Below are 25,436 nucleotides of genomic sequence, written 5' to 3' on the forward strand. Positions count from 1 at the left end.
GTTTCTTTAAAAAAATGTATATATTTTTGGTGAGCAACTGTTTTCTGAATGCTGCTAAATTTGTAACTCTGAATGAATATAGATACTTCTTTTCTGTGTTCGGAAGACATAGTGTATTTCCAACACTTCTCGTCTCAACCCTGTTAATAACCTGCTCCTGGTATTTGATGTAGGGTAAATCTCCTGTTGGATCTACCTGCAGCATTTTACATACTATAGTCTGGCATTATATATTTACTAACTGTCTAGAGAAATGCGTGGGAGTCACTGGTATTTCTCTTAATTCTCAGACAACACATATAACATAAGGAGAATCCTTGAGAGAAACTAAGACTCACAGGGGGACCCATCCTCCTCTGGTCAGGACAATGTATTATATTATGGATAAAACATCACTGTACCACCACATGAGTCTGTTTTTATGCTCAGATGTAGCACATGGCTCTGTTTATGTCTGTTTCTTGTCTCCGCCCTAGCCCCGCCTTGTCATTAGTGTTCCCACCTGTGCCTCCTTTGTAGCCCTGCCCTTATGTTAGTCTCCGGTGATGCTTGTTGGTTCTTAAATAGTCCCTTTAAGTGTTTCTTTGTCTGGTCTTGTTCATGGCTGTTCATGTTTTTTAGCCTGTCACTGGCTGTTTATTTAACTTGCTAGTTTCCCCATTGTTTGTTTTGTTCTCCAGCTTGTGTTTCTTAGTATCCTGTTTTGCGATAATTAAAGTACCTGCATTGCTGTCTGCCTCCATCTCCAAGCTCCATATCTGAGACACTACTGCACTCATATATATTTCCTCATTGTTCCTCACACTAAGTTACACTCTGGTAGTGATTAAGCCATCGGCAGACTGTGAAAACATCAGAGGCAAAACCTCAGTGCTAGATGATGTTAATGCCTTTAGTTGTAAACTTTAAAGATTTCATTTGATGCAGGCTAACTCTGGTTAATTAAAATCCAGCACTGTTTGGATTTTTCCCCTTTCTTTGAGTTTTTTATTTTTAATATGTGATGTAGTAATAGTCTTGGCACAGTGTCTAAGAAAGCTGTTTGAAATGTACTATTATTTTTATACATTACAATAAAGAGGAGCTGCCTTTTATCAAAATAAGAATAACCTTGGGGTCAAAGTCAGCTCAGTCCTGTAGTAACTCAGCCATGCGCAGTTTAGTATCTACCCTGCTATACACTCTGAAAAATAAAAGTCCTTACAGGCAAGCCTGTTCTCTTTGCAACGCCACCGGGCAGTTACTTCCAGTTATGCGACACCAGACTTCTTTCTCTGTAAATGAGGAGAGACATACAGTGGTGTGAAAAAGTGACCCCCCTCCCTTTGATATAATTTTGCTATATATATATATATATACATATATATATATATATGTTTGTCACACTTAAATGTTTCAGATCATCAAACTAATTTAAATATAACACAAAGATAACACAAAATACAATTTTTAAATGAAAGTTTTTATTATTAAGGGAAAACAACAATCCAAACCTACATGGACCTGTGTGAAAAAGTGATTACCATCTAAACCTAATAACTGGTTGGATTCATGGTTCCATTTACCACAGGAAGTCTTCCAGGTCCTGAAACAGCAAAACATCACCAGACCATCACACTACCACCACCATGTTTTACTGCTGGCATGAAGTTCCTTTTCTGAAATGCTGTGTTATGCTGTGAATAAGCAGTCACTGCACTCTTGGGGCAATTTTGGTCGACCGGCCACTCCTGGGAAGGTTCCCCACTGTTCTATGTTTTCACCTTTTGTGGATAATGACTTTTAACTGTTATTCCAAAGCTTTAGAAATGGTTTTATAACTGTTTCCAGACTAACAGATCTCAATTACTTTGTACCTGGAATTACTTGAGAACAGGTAAACACTTAAAAACTGTATTTTGTGTTATCCTTGTATAATATTTCAATTTGTTTGATGATCTGAAACATTTAAGTGCAACAAACATGCAAAAAAAAAAGAAAAGATATCAGTAGGGGGGAAAACACGCTTTAAACACTAGAAACTAAAGGTCAGATTACAGTTTTTAAATCTATGATCAAATCTGACAAAACCTATAACAAGTTTGTGGCATTCGGCTCAATAACACACAGAAAACATGATTCTTTGCTTTGTTTTAACTCATGCATCTGCTTTCTCCACATCTAGGGGGGGCTTTCCCCACTAGCACGTCAACCCTCCACTTACAGTGCAACCAGCAAGTGCATTGGCTTGTTGAAGGGTGGGACTTGATATCTGTAAACATAGGTCATGTTGAGTGTTATGAGAACTCCCATTCCAATTTAAAGCAGTGGCCAGTCTTTGAGTCATGCCACAGAAGAACAATTTTTGGTTCTATTAAAAACAACAACATCAAAACAAATTTAGTAAAAAATGTTTAAATAAGTGACGGCACGTGGAGCAGAAAAATACCAAAGTAGCGGTAATTACTTCAGGACCAGGATGCAGAAATGTTGCCTTAGGGCCAAAGGATTAGGTCACAGGATGTTGTGCCATACATCTGCAGTCAAAGTCATGATTTATAGAGTATATCTTTTCTGGGCTTGGAGATCAATAACCCATTAATATCATTTCCAGGTCCAGCCAGGACATTTTGTGACTGGTGTCCTATGTCAAGTAGGGTCATATCCACAAATGGATCCATGATTTAGGTAGAACTGCTGTTTTGTCTTCATTTTGGGCCCGTCCTGTCCTTACAACTTTATGTACACCTCTAGGATTGCATACATGGAACTATAAATGAACAAAAGAGGAAGGGAGGAGGCACTTACTCTGAATTTCTACCCTGTTGTATATGTGCAGCACGTTTGGCAGCAGACATTGTCCCAGAGCAGCTTTGCAGACATCCAGGTCCAGAGCCCTAATGGAGCAGAGAGCACCAGGGGCAAGAGAAAGAGCACAAAGAAGAAACACTGACAGAATTTAGGGCTCAAAAGAAAAAAACCCATCCAAATAACAAGCCTCTCTAAAACCTTTAAGAAAACAACAACAACAACAAAAAAAAAAACACTACATGATGTTCCTCTTGTAGGAAGAAATAAGGAAGACTCCATAATTATATCATTTCTGTCATACATATTGTTAAACCAAACCATTATTGCATTCCTCAGAGAGAGCCCTGAGATGGACTTTATTGAGGGGGGAGGAAAGCTCTTAACGCTACTTTTCCCAAACAATAACACTATCAGATTGGGCCATAAAAATGAATTGCCAGATTTACCATGACGTTAAGGGCAAATAGCGGTACGCTAACACATTTCCTCAGTCATAAACAAGGATTACCAGTGTGCTTTATTGTTTGAGTTATATGTGGATGCTCCTTTCCTCAACATTATGGACTTACGAACATTATCTAAGTGTAGAATTTATAGTATGGTTCATCCAATCAGACCAAACAAATACAGATTGAAGAAATATGATTTAAAAGAGGCATTTAAGTCAATTGGGGTCATTCACCAATATCTTCTTAAGAAGTTATATTATATATTATATATCTTATATTTTTAAGAAAACAGTGAAAATCAGAATCTTTGAGAAAACTGCTAAACTAAAGTGGGGTTTAAGAGAAATGAAAATGACTTTTTCTAGAAAGGAATTGTTTGCTTGTTGCTACCAAACAGTACTTCTCCTTCTTATATTAGAATTTGTGGCTCTAATTCTGAGATCTTCACTCCATTCTAGTGAAGATCAAGCACCCAAACAAGTGCTTGGCATTGGTGATTAACATGTGAAGTCATTGAATGTTGAAAGAACAGGATTGGTAAATAGACAGCAACGTCACCGGGCAACAAACATGCTCAGAGGAAATCACTGCATACCCGACTCTGACACATTAGCCAGCAGACGCCAGTGCTGGCGGGCATTGCATTGGAGTGAAGCAGGGAGAACGTGCCATCTACCCACCCTGGAGAGAGCAAGGCCAACTGCGCTCTCTCTGGGCCCTGGCTGCCGATGGCTAGAAGCAGGACCGGGATTCGAATTAGCAATCCTCTGGTCATAGTGACAGTGTCAGGGCCCAATGTTTTTAATGTCTTCATTAAAATATACAAATAATTTGTAAAAATGAACATATGAATGAATGAATGTGAATGATATACTGTACTAATAGCCCACAACTTTAATAAGACATTAAGACATTTAATAAGACATTTCTAAAGCTATCAGGGGTATCCACAGTTACTAAAACTGAACTAACCTTCAAGAAGGATTTCTGTTCACTGCTACACTGAATTTCTCCGTTTTATCATTTTTCAGAACAATAATTAGAAAATTCCAGTGTACTGATATCCGTTCGAGTCATGTGGAGTATGAATGGCCAGGAAAAAATCCAATAAGTTTCAAATAAATGGTCTGAATTTAAGCTTCTTGAAGTAAAAGCTTGACTACAGATACTCCATTAGACCCCATGATCCATTAGTCAGGGTCAAAATAATCCTGGAGGGCACCTCTGTGAACGGTTGTGCTTCTCTCTTTTACAGCAAGATGTTACACACTGGTGTTCACTGAAAACATATCCCTTACATTTCTCAAGCTGAAGTTATCTAAACTGAAAGAGCCAAAGCTCTGACATGACTGCAGCGAAATTAAACGATGGCATGCTTTTTTCTTTGTTTTTAATGGATTTATATATTGATGCACAAGGCCTGGACTGAAGGTAGCATGGAATATAAAGCATCATCATAAAAAAGACAGCATGCACGTCTTTAGTTCAACAAACTTTATAAAAGATCCAACAACCACAAAAAGGACTTCTTAATGGAAAAAGAAACCTTTATTGTTATTGCTCAGGGACAAATCTCCCCAAAGGTATTGCAGCCCATCACTCATCATAAAGCTCCTTGTAACAGATGTTCTTTATGGTGCCTTTGAGAAGAAGAAGAAAAAAACTAATAAAAATGATGTATCTCAATCTGTTTGCATTATGGTATGTATAAAGAGTTAAATACTACATTAGCACGCTGTCAGCTGCTGCCACACCAGGGAATAGGAGTCTGAGCTTCTGGTTGAGACACTAGATATCAATATAAACGTCAAGCCTGACCTTTCAGTCTGTCAAACACTCAAACCGGAGTAGGAGAGATGGGTATCAACTGAGTTTAGAGGCGAATTCTTCAATGACTTAATTAAAATTGCCTTTTTATAGACTACCTTTGCACTGCACGAAATAATGCTGTCTCTAAATAAAGACCTGGAGCACAAATAGCTCATAAAAAAAAGCCTAGTAATGTAATAAAACACTAGGTAGGACTACTTTAGAGCCACTATGGAGGGGTTAAAAAAAAAAAAATTAAAAGAAATCATTTACAGCCCCCAACCATATTATTAGTATGTTCACCTTGCTGGTCTCAGACTCATGTGGTGTATAGTTAGCCCATCTGTTGATGCAGAATTGTGTGTTAAGCATTACCAAACCGCCTGTCAGTTTCTGACCAAAGAACTGCTCTTAACTGGAAAGATACACTCACCAAGCATTTTATTAGAAACAAATGCACACCTACTCATTCCTGCAATAATCTAATCAGATGTGATCTAATCTAATTGTGTGGCAGAGCACTGGATAAAATCATACAAATACAGGCCAGGAGCTCCAGGTGATTTCACATCAACCATCAGAATGGAGAGAAAATAAGATCTCAGAATATTTTTAACGTGGCATGATTGTTGGTGCCAGATGGGCTCTTTTCAGTTTTTCTGGAACTGCAGATTTCCTGAGATTGTCAGCACAACAGTCTAGAGTTCCCTCAGACTGGTGGAATAAAGAGCTTAGCTTAGCAGACGTAAACGTCTTGTTGACGAGAGAGGTCAACAAAGAATGTCCAGACTGGTCAGAGCTGACAGAAAGGCGTCAGTAACTCAGATAACCACTCAACTGTGAGCAGAAAAGCATCTGTCACTGCACAACATGTCCAACCTTGATAGTAGATGGGCTACACCAGCAGAAGACCACGTCGTGATGCAATCAACATCTTAAAGGAGCATTTCCAACATCTTGTTGAATCCATGCCACGAAAAATCAAAGCAAAAAGAGATTCTACTACGAGGTTCCTAATAAAGTGCTTGGTGGGTGTATTTGTTTGATGGTCCTACTTCAACCTCACCTAACAGCACTGTTGACTGCAGCGGTAAAAAGAATTTGGGTGTCATTATTTGACGGTCACAGCAGTTCTAGGTAGATCACCCAAGTAAAATTTAATTAACTGCAGTTCCGTGATCCGAACATGACCAACACTTAATGAGGTACAGCTGTAGACTAGACGTGGCGAACATGCTGTGAGCAGTGCACTCCTATATTAACCTATGTAGCCTTTTAACACAAGCCAAGCTCAAAAATATACATTGGGTCTACTTTTGAGACAGGCCGGGAATGGATTTCTTGCAGTTTCTAGGCAGAAACAGTACAAAGTGCAGTATTGCAGTGGCTAAATGAACAACTGAGGCCAAGAAACATCTGACTACAGCTACTTTGGAGCAAAAAATAAGTATTTATTTAAGTTCCACAACAACCTAAATACTGTATCTGGATACTGTAAAGAAAACAGTTACATGTAGTGGTCTGTAATCATCTAATCTAAAAAAAGTTCATTAAGGAAATCAAAGCAATACATGATCAATAAAAGACATCTGGCCGATTTCACCTGCTGACACGTGTGTTGCATCTGGTGTGAAATAATGTCACGGAAGGGTTCGGGGGTGCCACGCATACCATGCCGCTGTTGGTGCAAGATGGGCATTAGGGGAGAATGGACCCATCTGTGTAGTATAACTGAATGGAGTAGAAGCCAGTTTTAATAAATGACAATATGTGATAATGACACATGATTAGTGTTACAAACCATGACAGCATCAACAGTGTAGCTAACCGCAATATTAAGGAAGTAAACTCTAGAGGACAACCATATCTTGGCTGATTGACTACATTTGGAGGCAAAGTTGGGATGTGACAGAATACATAATGTAACTAATCAGGGTACAAAAGACTGCAGGCACACTATCAAAAGGGGGGATTACTGACAGGATTACATTACGAGGTGTGCAAATCTGATCAGTTTTTGTATGTGGGGCACGTTATAAAACATAAAGTGCGTCACGCAGGCTAGAGGAGGTCTTTTTTTTTGTTGCAGTATCTGCTAATCCAGAGATAATGATGAAAAGAAGACTGCTTAAGAGACAAGAGAAAAGGTGTTCTCTAAACGGTGCCTAACTATGCATGAAAACAGACTACAAGCTACAGCCTGTAATCGTACATCTGTATTCTGAATCCATTAGGTAGACAGTGAGGTGAAGGAGAAGGTTGGAGTTTCTAATGAAGTAAATGCAAGATTAATACAAAAAAAAAAAGGCAGATATAATAAACCTAAATTAAAAATAGAAAACCTTTTTTTTTCACCAATGTCCACTCACAACTAATACCAGTGAACTTAGAGTTCCTGCTTGTTCTCTCTTCCTCTTCCTAAGAGGCGCTGAAATGGCTCCTCAGTGTCCATCAGCCACTGCTGGTACACAGCCACGGGGTTAATGTTCCAGTGCTTGTGGAAGGAGATGGGTCTCTGGCGAACCAGCAGCTCTTTGGGGTAATCATCCGGACGGGCCTAGAATTATAACGGCACAGAGCAGAAAGTGTAATGCTGCCTCTCTAATAAAGCTACTTTGTTTTGAAATCAGCTCCAGAAAAACGTCAAGCATTCAAGGATATCTGATGATAATTAATGTGCAATAAAATGAATGGTGTGTATGTGTGTGTGTTACCTGGTGAAAATGTGGGCTGTGCGTGACTGGTATTCCCAGTGTGTTCAGGCACATCCCCAGCACCATGTCATCTGGAGCATCTGGACTATAACAGCCACAGCCGCTGAAGAGGATTCTCAGCACGGCCTCTCTGCTGAATACCATACTGCCAGACAAACCATGTGGTTAGCCAAGAGGCAGAGATACCAAGAGATACCAAGAATGCTCATCAAAACAAGATTGAACAATTAAGCTACAGTCTGGGAATCTAATAAAGCGCAGTTTATTTCACACTTGATTAAAGCGAAAAGTCAAATCAGCCCAGGCATGTGAACACCAAAGATTCCCTCTGTAGTTTTGTGCTGGACCTGCAAATAACATAAGCTTATGCCCTCCTTTTAGCAAGGTGCAAACCTTGTGTCTAAATCATTACACGCTTGCTTCAATCCATGTTAACAAGTAATTTCAGATGTACCTGCTTATTTGGACACAGTGGTGGAAACCTAAGAGCCTTTTAGGGCTTTACTGAAGACCTATTGATTCCTGGGAAGTACAAAAGACATGTCTGTCATTTTTAGTTAAATTTAATTCAATAGAATGATGCTTGTATTTAAACTAGAAGTTTTACATCACCAGTCTGACTGCATTGCTAAGGTCTGTTTGGCAACAGAAAAGTAAAATTTTTGTCCTGATAATCTGACAATTTGTAATTTTGTTTCCCATGGTATCTGGATAGATACAGCCAACTAAACACATCTTAATGTTTTTTTCTGCAAGTTTTAAAAGTGTGTTTAAATAAAACGGCTAAGCTGTTAGCTTAGCATTAACATGCTACTAGAATATCATAGAGGCACTCCTCACTTCTTGACTGAGTTTTGACAATTTATGGCCTGTAGTAGCTCTTACTGTCACAGTTCGCTGCTACATAACAGTATGTAATAAAAAATAAACCACGTAAGAAAATTCACGTAAGACTAGCCCACTACATTCACATGGCCAGTCGGACACAGTCAGACACAGATGAACACATCCGTGCAATGAACACACACGTACACGCTAGTGATTAAACACACACAGTGACTGTGAGCACATGTGCGCGGAGTGGTGGGCAGACATTGCTATGGCGCCCGGGGAGCAGAGAGGGTGAAGGGCCTTGCTCAAGGGCCCAACAGTGGCAGCTTGCCGAGCCTGGGTATCGAACCCACAACCCTGTTCCTGAAAAATCTGCAGGAACTACATTATGCAATCATGTCAACATGGACCAGAATCTCAAAGGAATGCTTCCAACATCTTGTGGAATCCATGCCATGAAGAACTCCTTTTTTCTACATTTTTTGTGTTCTTGCCTCTTCTCACCTTTCTCTGTATCTTTTCCACGGCTCTGATCCAGAGAATAAAGAATAAGGATCAAGTGTTTCTTGATCTTGGGAGCAGGGGCGATTCCAGGATTTTTTAAATGAGGTGGCATGGGGGGACCAAAACCCAGTCGGGGAGGACCCATGGGAAATCAGAAACTTCTATCAGAAATAAATGCACTGTTAAAATTGGCTTAGAAGACATTTGGTATGATTCTTAGACTCTTGGGCAGTGCCCTGTGCCCTTAGACAGGTGGTATTACATGAGAAGTCACACTTCACAAGAGCCCTTCAGACTGCTTGAATTAAATACCTGTTTCTGCATGGACTGGACAACGCAATTTCAAGTCCTGGCAATACTGGGCTTTCAGTTTCTTTGAGCTGTTCTTTTTTTGGGGCAGAGTAACTTGACGTAACTTGTAACTGAAGGGACAAATGTATTGGGACACCTGCTTATTCATTGTTTCTTACTAAATCAAGGGTATTACAAAAAATTCTACTGTGCAGGGAAGGATTTCTACATGTTTTCAAGCATTGCTGTGAGGATTTGACTGCATTCAGCAACAAGAGCAGTAGTCAATGTCGAGTTTGGTTGATCACCACCCCACCATCATCCTCAATTCCCCAACTCATTCCAAAGGTAGTGGATGGAGCACCATCATTCCAGAGAACACAGCACAGTGCAACTTAAACTAGCTAAAACTAGTTAAACTTCTACTAAAATATACAACACCAGTTCATGGCAGGTCTGTGCCTTAGTGATTCTTGAGTTGTTCATGACCATAAGAACCTTTTTTTATGTGAGCACAGAGAAGCTACCAGCTACTAGGGTATCACAAACAGGTTGGAATGGGAACACAGGGGGGCTTGAACCATGCTCTCAAAACCATTTATTTATTATTAGATTATATTATTATATTAGTTGCACTACTCTTTGTTTATGCCCAAGTATATCAATGTCATGTCACTAAAGGCACGTGAAAACATTAGGACATCCCTTAAGTCTTTTTTAACATAACATATGGACATTTGATCTTCACTATATTGGGAGATGGGAGTAATATAACCCACACATAACACTAACACATTATTTAGCAAAAAATAAATAAAAAAATACTACAGTGGGGCCAAAAAGTATTTAGTCAGCCACTGATTGTGCAAGTTCTCCTACTTGTAATTTTTGTTTATGTAATTTTTGACCTCACTGTATTTTCATGTGACTGAAAAGTTAGGACATCCCCACATTTATTACTACTGAAAATGCCTAAAATTATAATCAGGTGCAGGACATTCGCTGCAGATGATTTGCAGATTTAAACCTCAGATATTTATTTTGGTTTGATATTGATCTGTAAAGTAAGTGTTATCACCACGGTGAGATCCAAAGAACTCTCTGATGCCTTCAGAAATTAGGTTGTAGATGCTGATGAGTCTGGGAAGGGATTTTAAAAGATCTCAGACCACTTAAAAATCATCAGTTTCACTGTCTGCAATATAATGTGCAAGTGCAACAATTGCCAACATGGCCAGGATTGACTGTCCTAGCAAGTTCAGTCCAACAGCAGACTCCAACAATCCTAAAATATCATCACCATCAAGATCTACAGGTAGCTTATGCCACAGCTAAAAGTACAGTATCTACCATCAGAAAGAGACCACCCACTGATTTTCATGGGAGGTGTGCAATGAAGAAACCCTTGCTGTCACAAAAACCATCAGAGCAAGACTAGGACATCTGGGACAGTGTGCTCTGAACAGATGAATCTAAAGTTAAATTATGTGGACACAGTAACAGAGGACATGTTTGGCGTAAACCAGACACAGCATTTGAGCACAAGAACCCAGATCAGCTATGAAGCATGGAGGTGGAAATGTCATGGTTTGGGGCTGCTTTTCTGAGTCCATTAGGAATTCTTTATTGTATTGAGATATTATTTGTGTGGGGGAAGTGTTGAATTTTTTAAGGCTCACCCTCCTCCGCCGGTGATGTAGCTGTAGCCACCCTGGCTAAGGCCGTAGCCATAGCGCTCCCCGACACAGACAGCCTCAGTGGGATTGTAGCAACGCAGGAGCCTCCGCAGTCTGGTTAAGCTGGAAATCAATCACAGAACCGTCAAAAACAGAGCATGACCCTACATCACTGTCCAAAGAACAGGCAGGTCAGACGTCTTTTTTTTTATCTCCCAGTGGCGCAGCTTTCAGAGAACACCAAGAAGAGAGTGAAAAAAGAAGGTGACTAGAAAAAGATGCGGTTTTGGGTAAGAAAAAAAAATAAGGTAGTAACCTACACATGTGAAGCGAAAATGTTTTAAATGGAGGCTGGCACTTAGCACAATATCCTGCGGTACAGAGCTAATTTTCTGTGCCCAGGAAATTAACCATGTACAGCTAAGCATATTATTTATCTCAGCAGAAAGAGTGTTTTTGCTTGGGGGAAAAAAATCATAGTAGAACAGATTTAAATAAACATTAATGTAATATATATTTATACAGAATATAAAATTTTAATTTTGAAGAAGGTAGTTTAGGTGATCTTGTGAGCTAGTTTGAAGAACAAAGGCCAGTGTGGATTTGTTCAATTCCACCAGGTCACCTGATATAACATCACTGATTAACCAAACTAAATGATAAATAGCACTGAATGGTAAATAATACTACATCTTAGGCCTGTTACGTTATAGACGTACTATATATATATCGCCACTGTCCTATGAAAAACAAAACGGTGACTGTACAGGAGAAGGCAAAAATGTACTTAAATGAAAGTTAATATAACATAAGGGTTTATTCTAAGTCATTTCTATTGGTCTGTTCATCCAGAATTATTCATGCAGTGTACAGAGCAGCTACAGGGTTCAAACCACTGGTCATATAAACATGACCTCAATCATTTTTGCTGACCTTGTTATTGCCCATTGTGTTTGCTGGTGTGCTTATTCACATAAGAATGAATGTCAGCAATATTTTGTCCAACGACTGAAAGACTAAAACTGAAATGACATCTACTTTTACTTTGCCACTTTTTATCAACAGAGCCCGAGAGTCTATTTTATTGTGTATTTTTTTTTTATTAATGTTTTTTTGGGATATTTAAACATTATATTCTAATTCTTAATACTTAAAAGTTTATTACAAGTGTTTCATTGTATTGCTATTCTATCAGTGGTATAAAATGATCTATTTTTCTTATTTGACAGTACTGTATGCATGGAGAAATTCCTCAAATGAGTGATCTGCATTCTTGTAGAGTCTGTTTGTGGAACAGCAGCGAAACAGACGGCCATCAAATGGCCTCAACTGTGTGTGGCCAGCCAAAAATAAATAATAAATAAACACACTCCACTGATTTCAAAATAAATGTAAGCAGGCTTGATGACCACTGCTGCCATATTACTGCACATTATAGATGTCAGTTAGGCTCTACCGGACTGTGTGTGCAGAAGCAGGCCAAAGCGTTTAAGCTCAGGGCAGGAGTGGGACAATGCTGCCGATATTTTGCAGGAGTGAGGTGAAATCATGTGAGCGTGGGACTACAAACAATTGGCTGCACAGACTTCTAGTTTCAAATACATGCAGTGAACAATTTAGCAAAGTGAAAAGACAGAGGAATGAGCTGTAAAACATGTGTAACATTGAAACATCTGGTGAATTGATGCAAAGCAAGCTTTCCAGCATAAATACCTACAAATACATAATATTTTATAATATATTTGTTGATTGTAAGTTAAAGAAAAGCCTTCAAATTATCCACAGGGACCATTTATTTACAGACATTGGAAGAAAAACCCAAATAAAATGAATGGCCATGTAGTCCTATTATGCATAACTGGCCTGTGGGTGTGTAGGATGGCCCCAGCCACCATCTGTTATAGCTTATGTAGCAGAACCAAGTGCATTCAGCTCTTTAATGATTGGTTGGCTTCATGTGTATTGGAGAAGGCTTATCGTCACTGTCGAGCAAAAACCTTGTATCTCCATTTTTGACTTTTTGACTTAATGTGAATCTGGCAGTTGTTCTTTACACTGTGTGACAAAATGCATGATGAATGGACCAACAGAAATACTTCTAAATTACTTAATATCAGGGAAAATCAGGGGAAATTCCCCACATAAAATAAATAAATTAATTAATTAATTAATAAAAAAAATACAAATGTGCCCACAACCTTTGCACATGCTACATTTTATGTTTATGAATATAAATGTATAATGTATGTAAAATTAAGCAAACAAATCATAATCATGCATTACAATGTGCAAAAGTCCAGGCTGATCCAGGTTGATCAGTGTTACCTAGTTGTTTGCATAATAAGATATGAATTATATATGAGTCTATATATGATATGAGTCTTTACAACTTGATGAGCTAGACTAATATTTAGGATAAAAGAATTTCCTTTCATGGAACAAAAGCAATCTTAACGTTTTGCCTGAAAAAAGCCCCAACTGATATTTCTTGAACAGCAAAGGTAAAGGGTGGCACCAGAGATAAGCAGTGAATTGGAAGACATTGTTTAAACAATTCACTGTTTGGACAAAGACTGTTCAAATCCTCCAGGTGGCTCTTTTTTGTTTGCTTTTCTATGACATAAAATCTAAAAAAAAAATATGCCCAGTGGAAAGTTTAGCAATGCAGTGGCCAAGGTCAGAATGAACATGCACAAAAGAGGCTCAGCTGCCGCTCCAATCAATGAATTAAAACCTGTGGCTCTTTTATGAGACTGGAAAAAATCCAATAGCTAGCACTGGTAAGGAGCCAGTAGAAGCAGAAAATGCTGGATTGTTTACTGAAGGGGGAAAGAATGAACACGGTGTGATTCAACTCTAACTGTAACAAGTGTTGCTTGCAGCTCAACATGAGTAACAGATGAGTATGATTACAAGATCACATGATCATCAGTAACCATATGTAGCCTTAGATTAACATAAGAACAAGGCAGCTACACTAGAATGACGATTGCTTTACTGTAAATAGTTTGAATGTGCACATTTGCATATTTGTTTGGCTTTTTTTTAAGTTTAAGTGGATAAATGTTTTTGTGTAACTCAACTTGAGGGACAAATACAGTCTTATGCAAATGTTTAAGCAGCCACAGTCAAATGACATATTTTGTTCATTTTCCAAGTGAAAATAAGTGAATAAATTCACTTATTGCAGGAAACACATTTTGCATATTGTACAATGCACATGTATTTGCTATGTATTCACTATATTTAACCTATTTAACCTAAATGTAACCCCTGCTATTACAAACTTCTATAACCAAAGCATAGCCCTACCAGTTTGTACAGAAGTCCCTGTAATTATGCTTAGTGTGTAATAAGCCTTTCTGCGTTAAGGGGGTTAATTGGTCATTACTTTTACAAACACTTTCCTGCATCCTTACTACAAAAGTCAGCATTAGAAAGTTTCGAAGAAACATCTACATAAGACTGATGCATTTAAATAACAAGTTCTGTGGACAGATGAATTCAATAGCAGAATGTAATGAAAAGAACTAAAAACAGAACAGAAGGTGGATGAATCTTTGCTTTGCTTTGGGCTTGTGATTTCAGCCTTTCAATTGAATACCAGCAATTTCAATTAAATTTCAGAAGCAAGCGTCACAAGCTGAAGATGAAGCGAGGAGAGCTTCCAAAACAGGATAAATACCCTAAACACACCTCACCTTTTCACCTCAAAATCCATAATGGTCCTGAGAAGTGCAAGCTGAATGGTTTGCCAAGACCATCACAGTCCCCTGACCTTCACAACATCTGTGAATAGACCTCAAAAGAGCAGGGCATGCAAGGTGGCCCAAGAATCTAACAGAACTAGAAGCCTTTTGCAAGGACGAATGGGCTAAAAAAAACCTTAAACAAGAACTGGAAGACTCTTAACTGGCCAGAAAGAATGTTTACAAGAGTGTTTATACCTGTCAAAGGTTCTGACCATGCAGGGTGCACAAAAATGTGCCTTTTTATTTATTCTGGAAAAAAAGAAAATAAAAAAGTAACCTTGCTTTAAAATAGCTTTAGATTTGTTGTACTTTGGTCGACCATTACTTAAAGGAATGTTGCAACAGAAAATGACCTGCAGCACCCAAACCTTTGCATGCCTGTGTATATTTCTTCATGTAGGGGGATTATTTATTTGGTAATGATATTTTTGTATCTGGACCCCTTGTGCTCCTCTCTTTTGCTGAGTTTTAAAACCAGTTATTCAGTAACTGCAAGTTATTGAACAGTGACTGTTCAATGCCAAAAACGATGAGTCCAATTACAGGCCTGTAGAGTTTAAAGAGATCAGTGCTAGGAAAGTGACAAGAATAGCTCAACTGAGGCCTTGAAGCCTTTTTTATACTGGTTAGCTGTTAGGGAGCAACCAATACTCATGATTTCGAAAAAGACAGCAGTGTCTCAGACTAAACGCAGGTCAGTCCACTATGGAATGCATTGCGTCAAACTGTGAACGGCCAAGGGACGCCTGCACATCGGATAACAATACTGTTTAAAGACTGTCCTTTCCACACAATGCAAGTGCTGTTCTGCGGGCGGGCTAGATTTTCAAGTTCACATAAAGCCAGCTTCGGTTAATAGATGCTGTGGAATTCAGGGGAGCACTGAACAATGTGTGCCTTCTCTTTCTGCTACACCTGCTGGAGCATCATGCGGTACCTGATCAACGTGTCGTCGTCCACTAAGAGCAGCCACGGCGCCCGGGTCACTCCTCCGCTGGCAAACCTTCTCAAGATGGCGAACGTCTTTGCGCAGTGCCCTGAGGACCCAAACAAAAAGCACAGGCTAAGCTGGAATTTTTACTTAAGGCGTCCCATCTGGGTACCAAATGAGGAGACAACGAAATATCAACAGCATGAATTATAATGCTGTGGGAGGGAAATAGCTCGGGGTAAAAGGCAGGCACAGTAAAAGGCCATCGAAAGTGACAAAAGTGCTAGGTTAATTAATAGGGGAGCAGATACATCGGCTTTAGAGGTTTTCTAATGATGATCCAGAATTCAGTAAATACTGTTTGTACTGGCATACTGGCTCCCACTAGTGTTAATTTTGTTAATTTTGCAAAAAGGTCATGCTGTGAGGATGGAAAGCATTTCACTAACAACACTGTTATTATTAAAGGTGGAGTGCTCTAAAAAAGAAAGGAAGACTGGTAAAAGGAAGAGAACTCAATGAGGAATCCAGTTTCAGTGTGGGGTCTGGGTGAAGCAGTGATGGGGTTTGGTAGCTTGTCAGTCATTTTCTAAAGCTGTTCTTTTTGGGTGGGGAGGGAATGCTAAAATGGTTGCTCACACAACACAGAGTCAGTGTGTCTAGCTCTCTTCAGCACTCTGCTTTCCTTTACCATGCAAATACACACACACACACACACGCACACACAGACACACTAGGGTTGTTTTTATTTTTATATAGATAGATTATCAGCATTGGAGAAAGCTCATAAAAGGCCAACGTGTATAAAAACACATGTTTTATAAAGTCAGCATTTCATAAGTGTGAAGATTATTACACAGACAAATAGGTATGTCTATAATGATGCTCCTCTGACTGTAACAGGGAGAATAGTGTGTCTGTCATTGCTACTTCGGGCCGGAAACACTGCTATTGCTCGATGTAACTTCAGTGGAGATGCACAAGACCTCTCACAAAATCAAGAAAGACTTCAGCTGTGGTTCTGTATCGCTTAGCTTGTCAACAAATGCACTTTTACAGCTGAGCATCAGGGGGGGATCACAGTGTGATTTGTATTCACGGCAGTGCAGTGAAAGTCAGTTATGCTCCCTGTCCAGTTCTTGCATAATGTGGTTTCCACAGCTATGAATGCTAGCAAGCTTTACAACAAAATCAACAGTATTTAGGACATTTTACTGCTGTGAGTCTCTGCCATGAGGCTGAAGTGGTTTGTTTTGGCTCGCAGAGTCTCTTTAAAGGTCTGTCATAGCCTTTCATGTGTTCCCTGCATGCAAAGTAAGCTTTATCTTATGCAACAAGTGAGTAAACTGAACAACTTGTTTGTGTTGATGCAGATAAATAACAATTTTGCTTGTCCAAATCTGGCTTGTGCACCCCCATGTGGTTAAACATTCAGTTCTTCTGCGTCTGTAACTTTGCCTCGATTTATGACGGATGAGGATTTTCCATTTCCATCCGTGTTATGCCTATAATTTGCACTCTGGGTCTAAGTTGGACTGACAATGGCAGAAATTAATGGGGTTTTCAAAAAATCACCTCTATCACGCTCTATGGTACATAAAATAAATATGTTAATAGCCCTATAGGTTTTGTTCTGTGTACATTATTCCTCTTTCTAATACTAATATTGGCTACATACAAGCATCATATGCATTAAAGGCATTTAGCAGACACTCTTATCCAGAGCGATTTACAAAAGCGCTTCACCGTTTACTCAGAAAATACCCTTAGCCTTTGTATAGACTAGGATCCAAAGACACTTCTACATACAAAAATCAGTATAGAGATCATGATACTCAACATGCACTACACTTTGCCTAAATAATCTTGGAAGACGTGGGTCTTCAGTCTGCGTTTGACAGCGAGTGTGGACACCCAGGGGAAGTTCGTTCCACCCCTTCAGTGCCAGGACAGAAAAAAGCCTTTATGCTTGTCGTATGTGAATCTTAAAGGATGGTGGGTCAAGCTGAGCTGCACTTGAAGCTCAAAGGGAGCTTATTGCCATCAAGTACGGAGCACTAGTTAAATGTCAGAAAGCTACACTAAAGTGCAGTGGGCTATAGCAGTCGTGTCACTTTGTGGTTTGTCATTGTTCTTTAAGAATGAACTCAAAAATATAAAAAGAGGTGAAACCCACTTTCAGGCACTAGCACTAGATAATACCCACCTGTCTTTTATCAAAATGTTCAGAACAATCCTAACTCTTTCTACAATGAGACCCCATTGACTTAGAGCACATTGTGAAGCGATAACCTGACCTAAACCTTAAAAAGGGTTTACCTGAAGGTTAGAAATAATTTAGTGTTTAAACAGTGAGAGGCAAAAGAAGAGTTTCCAATTGGTCAGTTTCACACAAAACAGACGGATTCAATTACAGCAATTACAGATGAGAGGCAGATAACGAACACACTAACCCACCAGTTAGACATAGTGAGAGGAAGAGATGAGTATCTTGACCCATCTTTATAGCCTCTTAACTGCGGAAATTTGGATTTGACCCATCGGTGAGTTCCTAGACTCCAGAGGGTTAAAGGGACATTACGGCAGGGACACAGCAGGGAAAGTATTAACAGAATTACAACCCAAATGCCCAAACCCAAACACATATGAGATGTTGAAAGTGAGACATTTTACAATTCAGGAAAAATAATAACTCATTTAGAACTTGATGGCAGCGGTGCCTCTCCAAAAAGTTGGGACAGGGGCAACAAAAGCCTGGAAAAGAAAGTGATAGTAATAAAAAAACAGCTGGAGGAGCAATTTGCAAGTACCTCATATGACTGGGTATAAAAAGAGCATTTTAGACAGTTTCTCAGAAGCAAAGAAAAAATGCATCTAACAATTGTGGAACAAATACAGAAAAATGATCCTCTGTAAAATTGTGAAGCCTTTGGATATCCCACCATCTACAGTACATAATATCATCAAAAGATCTAGAGAATCTACAGAAATCTCTGTACGTAACAAGGCAGGACAAGGCAGACGGTCAATACTGGATTCTCATAATCTTCGGGCCCTCAGGCGACACTCCATTCAAAAAATTATTCTATACCGGAAGTCACTGCATGGGCTTCCAGAAATCATTGTCTATGAACTTGGCTGCATCATGCATAGAAGAAGCCATATGTCAACATGATCCAGAAACACCACCGTCTTCTCTGGGCCAAAGCTCATTTAAAATGGACTGAGGCAAATTGGAAAAATCTGTTCTGTAGTCAGATGAATCAAATTGTGAAATTCTTTTTGGGCCACGGACGCCGTGTCTTGCGGACTGAAGAGGAGAGGGGACAATCCAGCTTGTTATCAGCTCACAGTTCAAAAGCCTGCATCTCTGATGATATGGGGTTGCAGTAGTGCCTATGGTGTGGGTGGCTTACACATCTGGACAGGCAGTATGCTGAGCAGTATACAGAGATTTTAGAATGACATATCAACACAGTCCAATGAGAATCTCCAAAATGGCGACTTTACAGGAGAAAGCCAAAATGATCTACACTTTGACTGGAAGTCAATGTAAACACAGTGCACAGAGCAGCTACAGGGCTCAAAACATGGAGAACACTGAAAACTGACAAAAATTATACATCTTCATTGGACAGCAGCAATATGCTCTCTTTCAGAGTCCAGGTCCTAAACTGGCCTGCCTGCAGACCAGAATTTTCACCAACAGAAATTGGTTGGTGCTTTATGAAACAAAAAATCCAGCAAAGAAGACCCAGGACTGTTGAGCAACTAGAATCATACACCAGACAAGAATAGGACAACTCTCCCAAAACTCCAGCAATTGGTCTTTCCAGATGTTTACAGGCTGTTGTTAAAAGAAGAGTGGATGGTAAGACCCTGTATTTCAACAAGATAATGCCAGACCACATTCTGCAGCAATCACAACATCATGGCTACGTAGGAGAAGGATCCGGGTACTGAAATGGCCAGCCTGTAGTCCAGATCTTTCACCTATAGAGAACATTTGGCGCATCATAAAGAGGAAGGTGCGACAAAGAAGGCCCAAGACAATTGAACAGTTAGAGGCCTGTATTAGAAATGAATGGGAGAGCATTCCTATTTCTAAACTTGAGAAACTGGTCTCCTCTGTACCCAGACGTCTGTTGAGTGTTGTAAGAAGAAGGGGGGATGCCACACAGTGGTAAAAATGGCCTTGTCCCAACTTTTTTGGGATTTGTTGACGTCATGAAATTTTGAATCAACATATTTCTCCTTTAAAATGTTACATTTACTCAGATTAAACTTTTGATCTGTCATCTATGTTCTATTATGAATACAATATTGACATTTGCCATCTCCACATCATTGCATTCAGTTTTTATTCACAATTTGTTTAGTGTCCCAACTTTTTTGGAATCCGGTTTATAGATGCTACACAATAGACATGGCCCTGTCCCAACTCTTTTGAGATGCATTGCTGTCATCAAGTTCTAAATTAGTTAATTTTTTGAATGTGAAAATGTCTCAAATTCAACATCTGATATGTGTTCTGTTGTGAATAAAATATGTGTGTACGAGATCTGCAAATCATTGCATTCTGTTTATATTTATTAAAATTTTACACCGCGTCCCAACTTTTTTGGAATTGGATTTCTATATTAACATAATACAAAATATATTAAAAACAAAATAATTGACATGGGCAGGATTACGTCCATGTCAACAACCCAGCCCTAGCCTGAGCGCAGGTCAACTTGTAGGGTTGTCAAAGCAAGCTAAAATGGGAGAGTTCTATGGTGTTTCAGTGAGTATCAGACGAAGAACAGATAACTGCATCGTTGCCAACATTACTTTCCTGCTGAAAAATCCAGCTCAACGTCAGCTTCTGCTGGTAGCTGGTTTCAGATGATCTTGATTGTTCCTTGATGGCCAAGGTGGTTGAAAAGCTGGTCATCCAAGTGAAAACACACCTTAAGCTGGGAAACCTGCTGGTTAAGCAGCTTAGCTCTTGACCAGCACAGCATATGTTTTCATTAGAATTTGTATCAGTATGACCAGCCTTACCAAGTTGGTTGACTAGTTCGGTCATGCTGGTTATTTTGATGGACCAGTGTGGTCAACAACTGCTACTCAAATTGAACTTGCTAATTCCACTTGACTACCGTGCATGTTTTTAAGAGGCTGTCAGTCTAATGTTGGCAATGTAGTGCGCAGCAAATTTGCTTACATGTAGCAATATTCATATTTCAACTCTTTAACAGTCTCATAATTCAAAGGAATTTTGTAATAATCTACAAAACATTGACATGACTCATCAGCTTCGGGAACATTTTTGATTACCAGAATTTGCAACAGCAGCAATTTCTGTACATGCCATCCATTTTTTTTTGTTCTAAATATGGGCATAACCGCACAGCGCTGAAAAAAGAATAATGCCATAATGTCAGAGGTCTATTATGTAGCGGTGGGCAGTGACCATCCAAATGTTTATGCTCCCACAGGTGGCAGCGGTGATGTGCAAATGTATGAATATTCTCTGACTGGCTTCTTTCTACCCGGCTGGCTTCTCACTAAGTCTTGCCTCTGTGCGCTTGTTATGACCCCCCCCCCAACATTAAGGCCATAAAAGAAAAAATATCCTGCATAAAAGCAGGATAATGTTTTAGTGAATGATGGCTACAGCAGGGTGTACAGCCTCACAGGTACATGTGGGAACATGTGCCCAATTTCTGGCCTGTCCTCTTTACTCGCTAGTTACGTTTGTCAATCAGAGCTGTCAATCAAACATGCTCATTGAAATATTACTAACACTCCCAGAGTCACATTTCTCTTTAGCATTTTTCATTCAAATAAATGAATCAGTTTTTCAGTATAACACAAATACACATACTCATCAATCAAAAGTTTTTGAAATTTCATATTTTATAGTTCACAATTACAGTCAGGCATGAACACATTCATACATACACATACACCATAGGGCAAAGAAATACACTCTCTTGTGATCATGTGATCATATACACATTTTAATGTATGGCCATTTAGTCTTCATTATAGCTACACTGAGAGATGGACACCCTTTATCTGGTATTTCCTAGCTTTTACAACAGAGGCTACCTCCTTGGACACCTCCCAAGAAAATGAAACGTGTCTCCTTCTGATCGTAGACGCCATACTTTTACATCAACTGCGGCAAGAGCTACCTGTAGGTCCTGTAAAGAGGACTTTTAGGATTGTTAGATACTCGGATGGTCTGACCTAGCCATCTTGGCAGTTGTTGCAGTGGAACGGCTCATTATTCTGAGATATTTTAACATCCCTTCCCAGACTCTAATGCATCTATAACCTTCTTTCAGAAGGCCCCATAAAGTTCTTTGGATCATGCCATGGTAATAACACTTACTTTACCAATCAAGAGCAAACTAAACAAAACTGTCTGAGTTTAAAAAAAAGACCGTCTTGACCATAATCCCCTCTAATGATGTTCTAATTATCTGCAGCTTATGTGGTGCACCTGATTCTAATTTTGGGCATTTTAAGTAGGGGGTTAAAACTTTCCCAGAAGAAAATTCCATTTCTATTAATTACACTTTACACTGATTACATTTCTTCAGTTTTTCAGTATGTGTTTAGTTATATCACCCTCATCTCTCACTTCAAAATCAAATGTCCATATGTTTAAATATGTTAAAGAATGAGAGTGGAAAAACACTGATCGAAAGAAAGAGATTTAAAGAGATACATAACAAACAAAGAGAAAGAGAGACAGACAGGCAGACAGACAGAGAGGCAGACAGAGAGTATAGCAAGTAAATTCAGGGCTCTCCACAGAGGCCCTTGTCTTCACAGAGAAGATCCAACCTTCAGGCCTTTAGCTTATCCGGGCCTGACTCAGCTGTCAGCCCACACTGAGCTCTGACGGCTGAGGAAGAAGGATTTTCCCAGGCTGGAGGACAGGGTAGCTTTTGTCTTTGATTTATTTTTTTGTATTTAAAACTCACTCATTTATTTAATTCTCTCTATCAAGACAAGTGGACCATCGTAGTGGGCAGGCGTCAGTTTCACATTAACAACAAAAAAAGGGCTCATTTATAAAGTTATGGCTACACTCGAAAGCAATCAATTGAAACACAGCGGCCCGTCTGTCACTGGCATGTGTAAACACTGGTGGGACGTGGAATGCATAAACACGTGTCTCTACCTGCTGGTAGATTATTTACAAATTAAGCACTCTCTACCAAGTACACGGTAATCACACAGTGCACATAGTGATCAGAACCACTCTTCAAGCTTTTAGACAGCTCGATGTGACTCTGGGCTGCATAAAAAACATTGAGTGGCACAGCAGACCTGGCAAAGACAAAAGCCAATATTGGAGTCATTCAAATGTTTCCCTTTCAAAGAGGATAAGCAAATCAGATGCACACATATGCCAAGGGCTGCCCCCACAAAAAGGTGATACTGATCTCGGACAGTTGTATGCATATGAATGACATCAGCTATTCTTCTACTGAAGCAAGGCAATACAATGTCCTACAAAAATCGCTGTAAAATATTTTTGTTGGTATTATAGAAGAACTGGGTGGTATTTTACACATCCAGAAAAGTTTATGAGAACTGTGTGGGTGTGGTCTGAATTTTCTAATGGCACTCTTAACTAGCCTGCTATAGCACTCAATCAGAACCCTACGACTACCCTATCTGTATGACATCAGCCCTACAAGTGACATCAGCCTTGGGAATGGGGAGGTTCAAGCTTATGCAAGCCTATGCAAGCCTAGGCAAGCTTTATGCAAGCTTTGGCAAATTTTAGGACTGTCCAATTTAAATTGAATGGGGGGAACCTCTGCTGGAGAACAGTACCCATCATGCATTTAATTTCCAGTTAAAACAGACATAAGGTACAAGCACAACATACACCGATCAGCCATAACAATAAACCCACATGCCTAATACTGTCTAGGTTTCCCTTGTCCCACCAAAAAAGAGACCTGTCGAGGCAAGGTGTCCAGAGGTATCTGGAGCCAAGACCCAGCAGACCTGTATGTGGAGAGGTGGGACCTCCATGGACTGTGTTGTCAATTCACCGATTGTCCATTTTTGGAAAACTTTTGGTAGGTAATGATGACAGTATACTGAGAACACCCCACAAGACCTGCTTGATGTTTTAGAGATGTTCTGACCCAGTTGTTTAGCCATCACAATTTGGCTCTTGTGAAAGTTCCTCACATCCTCACGCTTGCCCATTTTTCCTGCTGCCAACACATCACCTTCAAGAACAGACTGTTCACTTGCATAATATATCCCACCCCTTAACATGTGCCACTGTGAACAGATAATCAGTGTTATTCACTTCACCTGTCAGTGGTTTTAAGGTTTTAATGAACATTTAACAAATGTCCATGGTCTCAACAACTCACTACAATATCAGATGTTTCAGTATTCAGTGTGTCCACCCTGTTACAGCCTCCATTCTTTGCATGTCCATTTTACTGATATCCGCAAGGAGATTTTCCACACCTCCAAGGTTTAGTCTGGGATGCTGGAGCATTTTCTACTTCTCACCACCAAAATAATCCCAAATGAAAGTTGAGGTGTGGACTGTGAGGCTTTGTTTGCTTTCACCCAGCAGGAGCTCCTTGTTTAGATCCCCATTCGTTTAGACCCACAGTGTTGAAATGTTATCTTCCAGGGAAAAAACGGACCGAAACACCTGTGGATTCTTTCAGATGTGAAGCGAGAGTACAGATGAGGTAGTTTTGGTGGTCTCCCAGGTCTTGCAATGGTTGTAAGGAGTCACATTTTCTCCTAATCAGTCATCTTTCATACAGCACTGTATATACACACATATTCACAGAGCCTGCTTTATACTTACAAAGTGCCTTTACTACTGCCATTGTCACAAAGCCTTGGCTATAAGCTCCAAAGGAGCAAGCCAAGAATAAAGAACTCTTTAAGGAAAAAGCAAGACGGGACCAACAGTTAGAAGGATAACCTATGCTCCTCTGGGAAACATCGGATAGCAAAACAGTAACACACAGGAGTCCCTGATTAGTGACTAAGTAAATAAATAAAATAATGAAATAATAATCAATCAGATTCACAGAAGACCGAAGATTGATGTTGGAAGACTCTGGGAAACTTTCAGTATTTCCATAATTAGAAAGCAATCACTGGCTTAGGTTAGTTGGGGCTTTAGAGATTAGATAGCAAGGCTAACTCAAAGAAAGTGTGTTGTGTCGCTGGAGTGACTAAAATAAATACAAGAGCATGTAACTGACCTCTCTCAGTGTTGGGCACTCTCAGGTCAACGGTGGGGACTGCTGAGTCAGCGATGTCACTGTAATACTCCAGCAGGGCAGCGTCCTTCGCCCATGTCTTCTTTACAACTGGCACTGAAAAAAGTGCAACAGACAGAAGGCCAATGATTATGCATTAATGTGAAAATGGGATTAAGGTAGAATTAGAGGCTCTACAGTAGAATTAAGACAGCTTTGCAATGTGATAATCAATTCAAATGCATATGCAAGCCAAACTCACAAACACATCATGCCAAATTCAGCTGACAACTGGCTAATGGCAAAGAAATGCAAGGTTCTAATAAAGCATTCACACACACCAGCATAAGGATAAAAAAGGCACCAATACCACAACCCAAGGACAAATGACCCTTCCTGTTGTTAAACTGCATTCTGTGCGGTGCTGCT

General features: G+C 39.6%; 1 protein-coding gene across 2 annotated transcripts in view; it reads right to left on the bottom strand.

Annotated features, from left to right (window-relative positions):
* Nucleotides 1-4,832: 4,832 nt before the first annotated feature.
* b3glctb (beta 3-glucosyltransferase b) overlaps nucleotides 4,833-25,436 on the bottom strand; it is a 94,646-nt gene continuing 74,042 nt past the window's right edge. Inside the window, exons 11-16 of one of the 2 annotated variants that reach the window (XR_011977643.1) lie at nucleotides 25,011-25,124; nucleotides 15,754-15,853; nucleotides 11,068-11,187; nucleotides 7,763-7,907; nucleotides 6,652-7,605; nucleotides 4,833-4,879 (exon numbers count right to left, since the gene is read on the bottom strand). Coding sequence is in view for 1 of the 2 variants with exons in the window: in XM_072659381.1 (XP_072515482.1) it covers nucleotides 7,435-7,605; nucleotides 7,763-7,907; nucleotides 11,068-11,187; nucleotides 15,754-15,853; nucleotides 25,011-25,124 (650 nt within the window). In the remaining variant the exon portion in view is untranslated. Of the gene's footprint in view, nucleotides 4,880-5,356; nucleotides 7,606-7,762; nucleotides 7,908-11,067; nucleotides 11,188-15,753; nucleotides 15,854-25,010; nucleotides 25,125-25,436 lie in introns of those variants that run through there. The other variant, XM_072659381.1, reaches the window with a different exon arrangement.

The sequence above is a fragment of the Salminus brasiliensis genome, chromosome 16 (genome assembly GCF_030463535.1).
Source record: "Salminus brasiliensis chromosome 16, fSalBra1.hap2, whole genome shotgun sequence".
NCBI classification, from domain to species: Eukaryota; Metazoa; Chordata; class Actinopteri; order Characiformes; family Bryconidae; genus Salminus; species Salminus brasiliensis.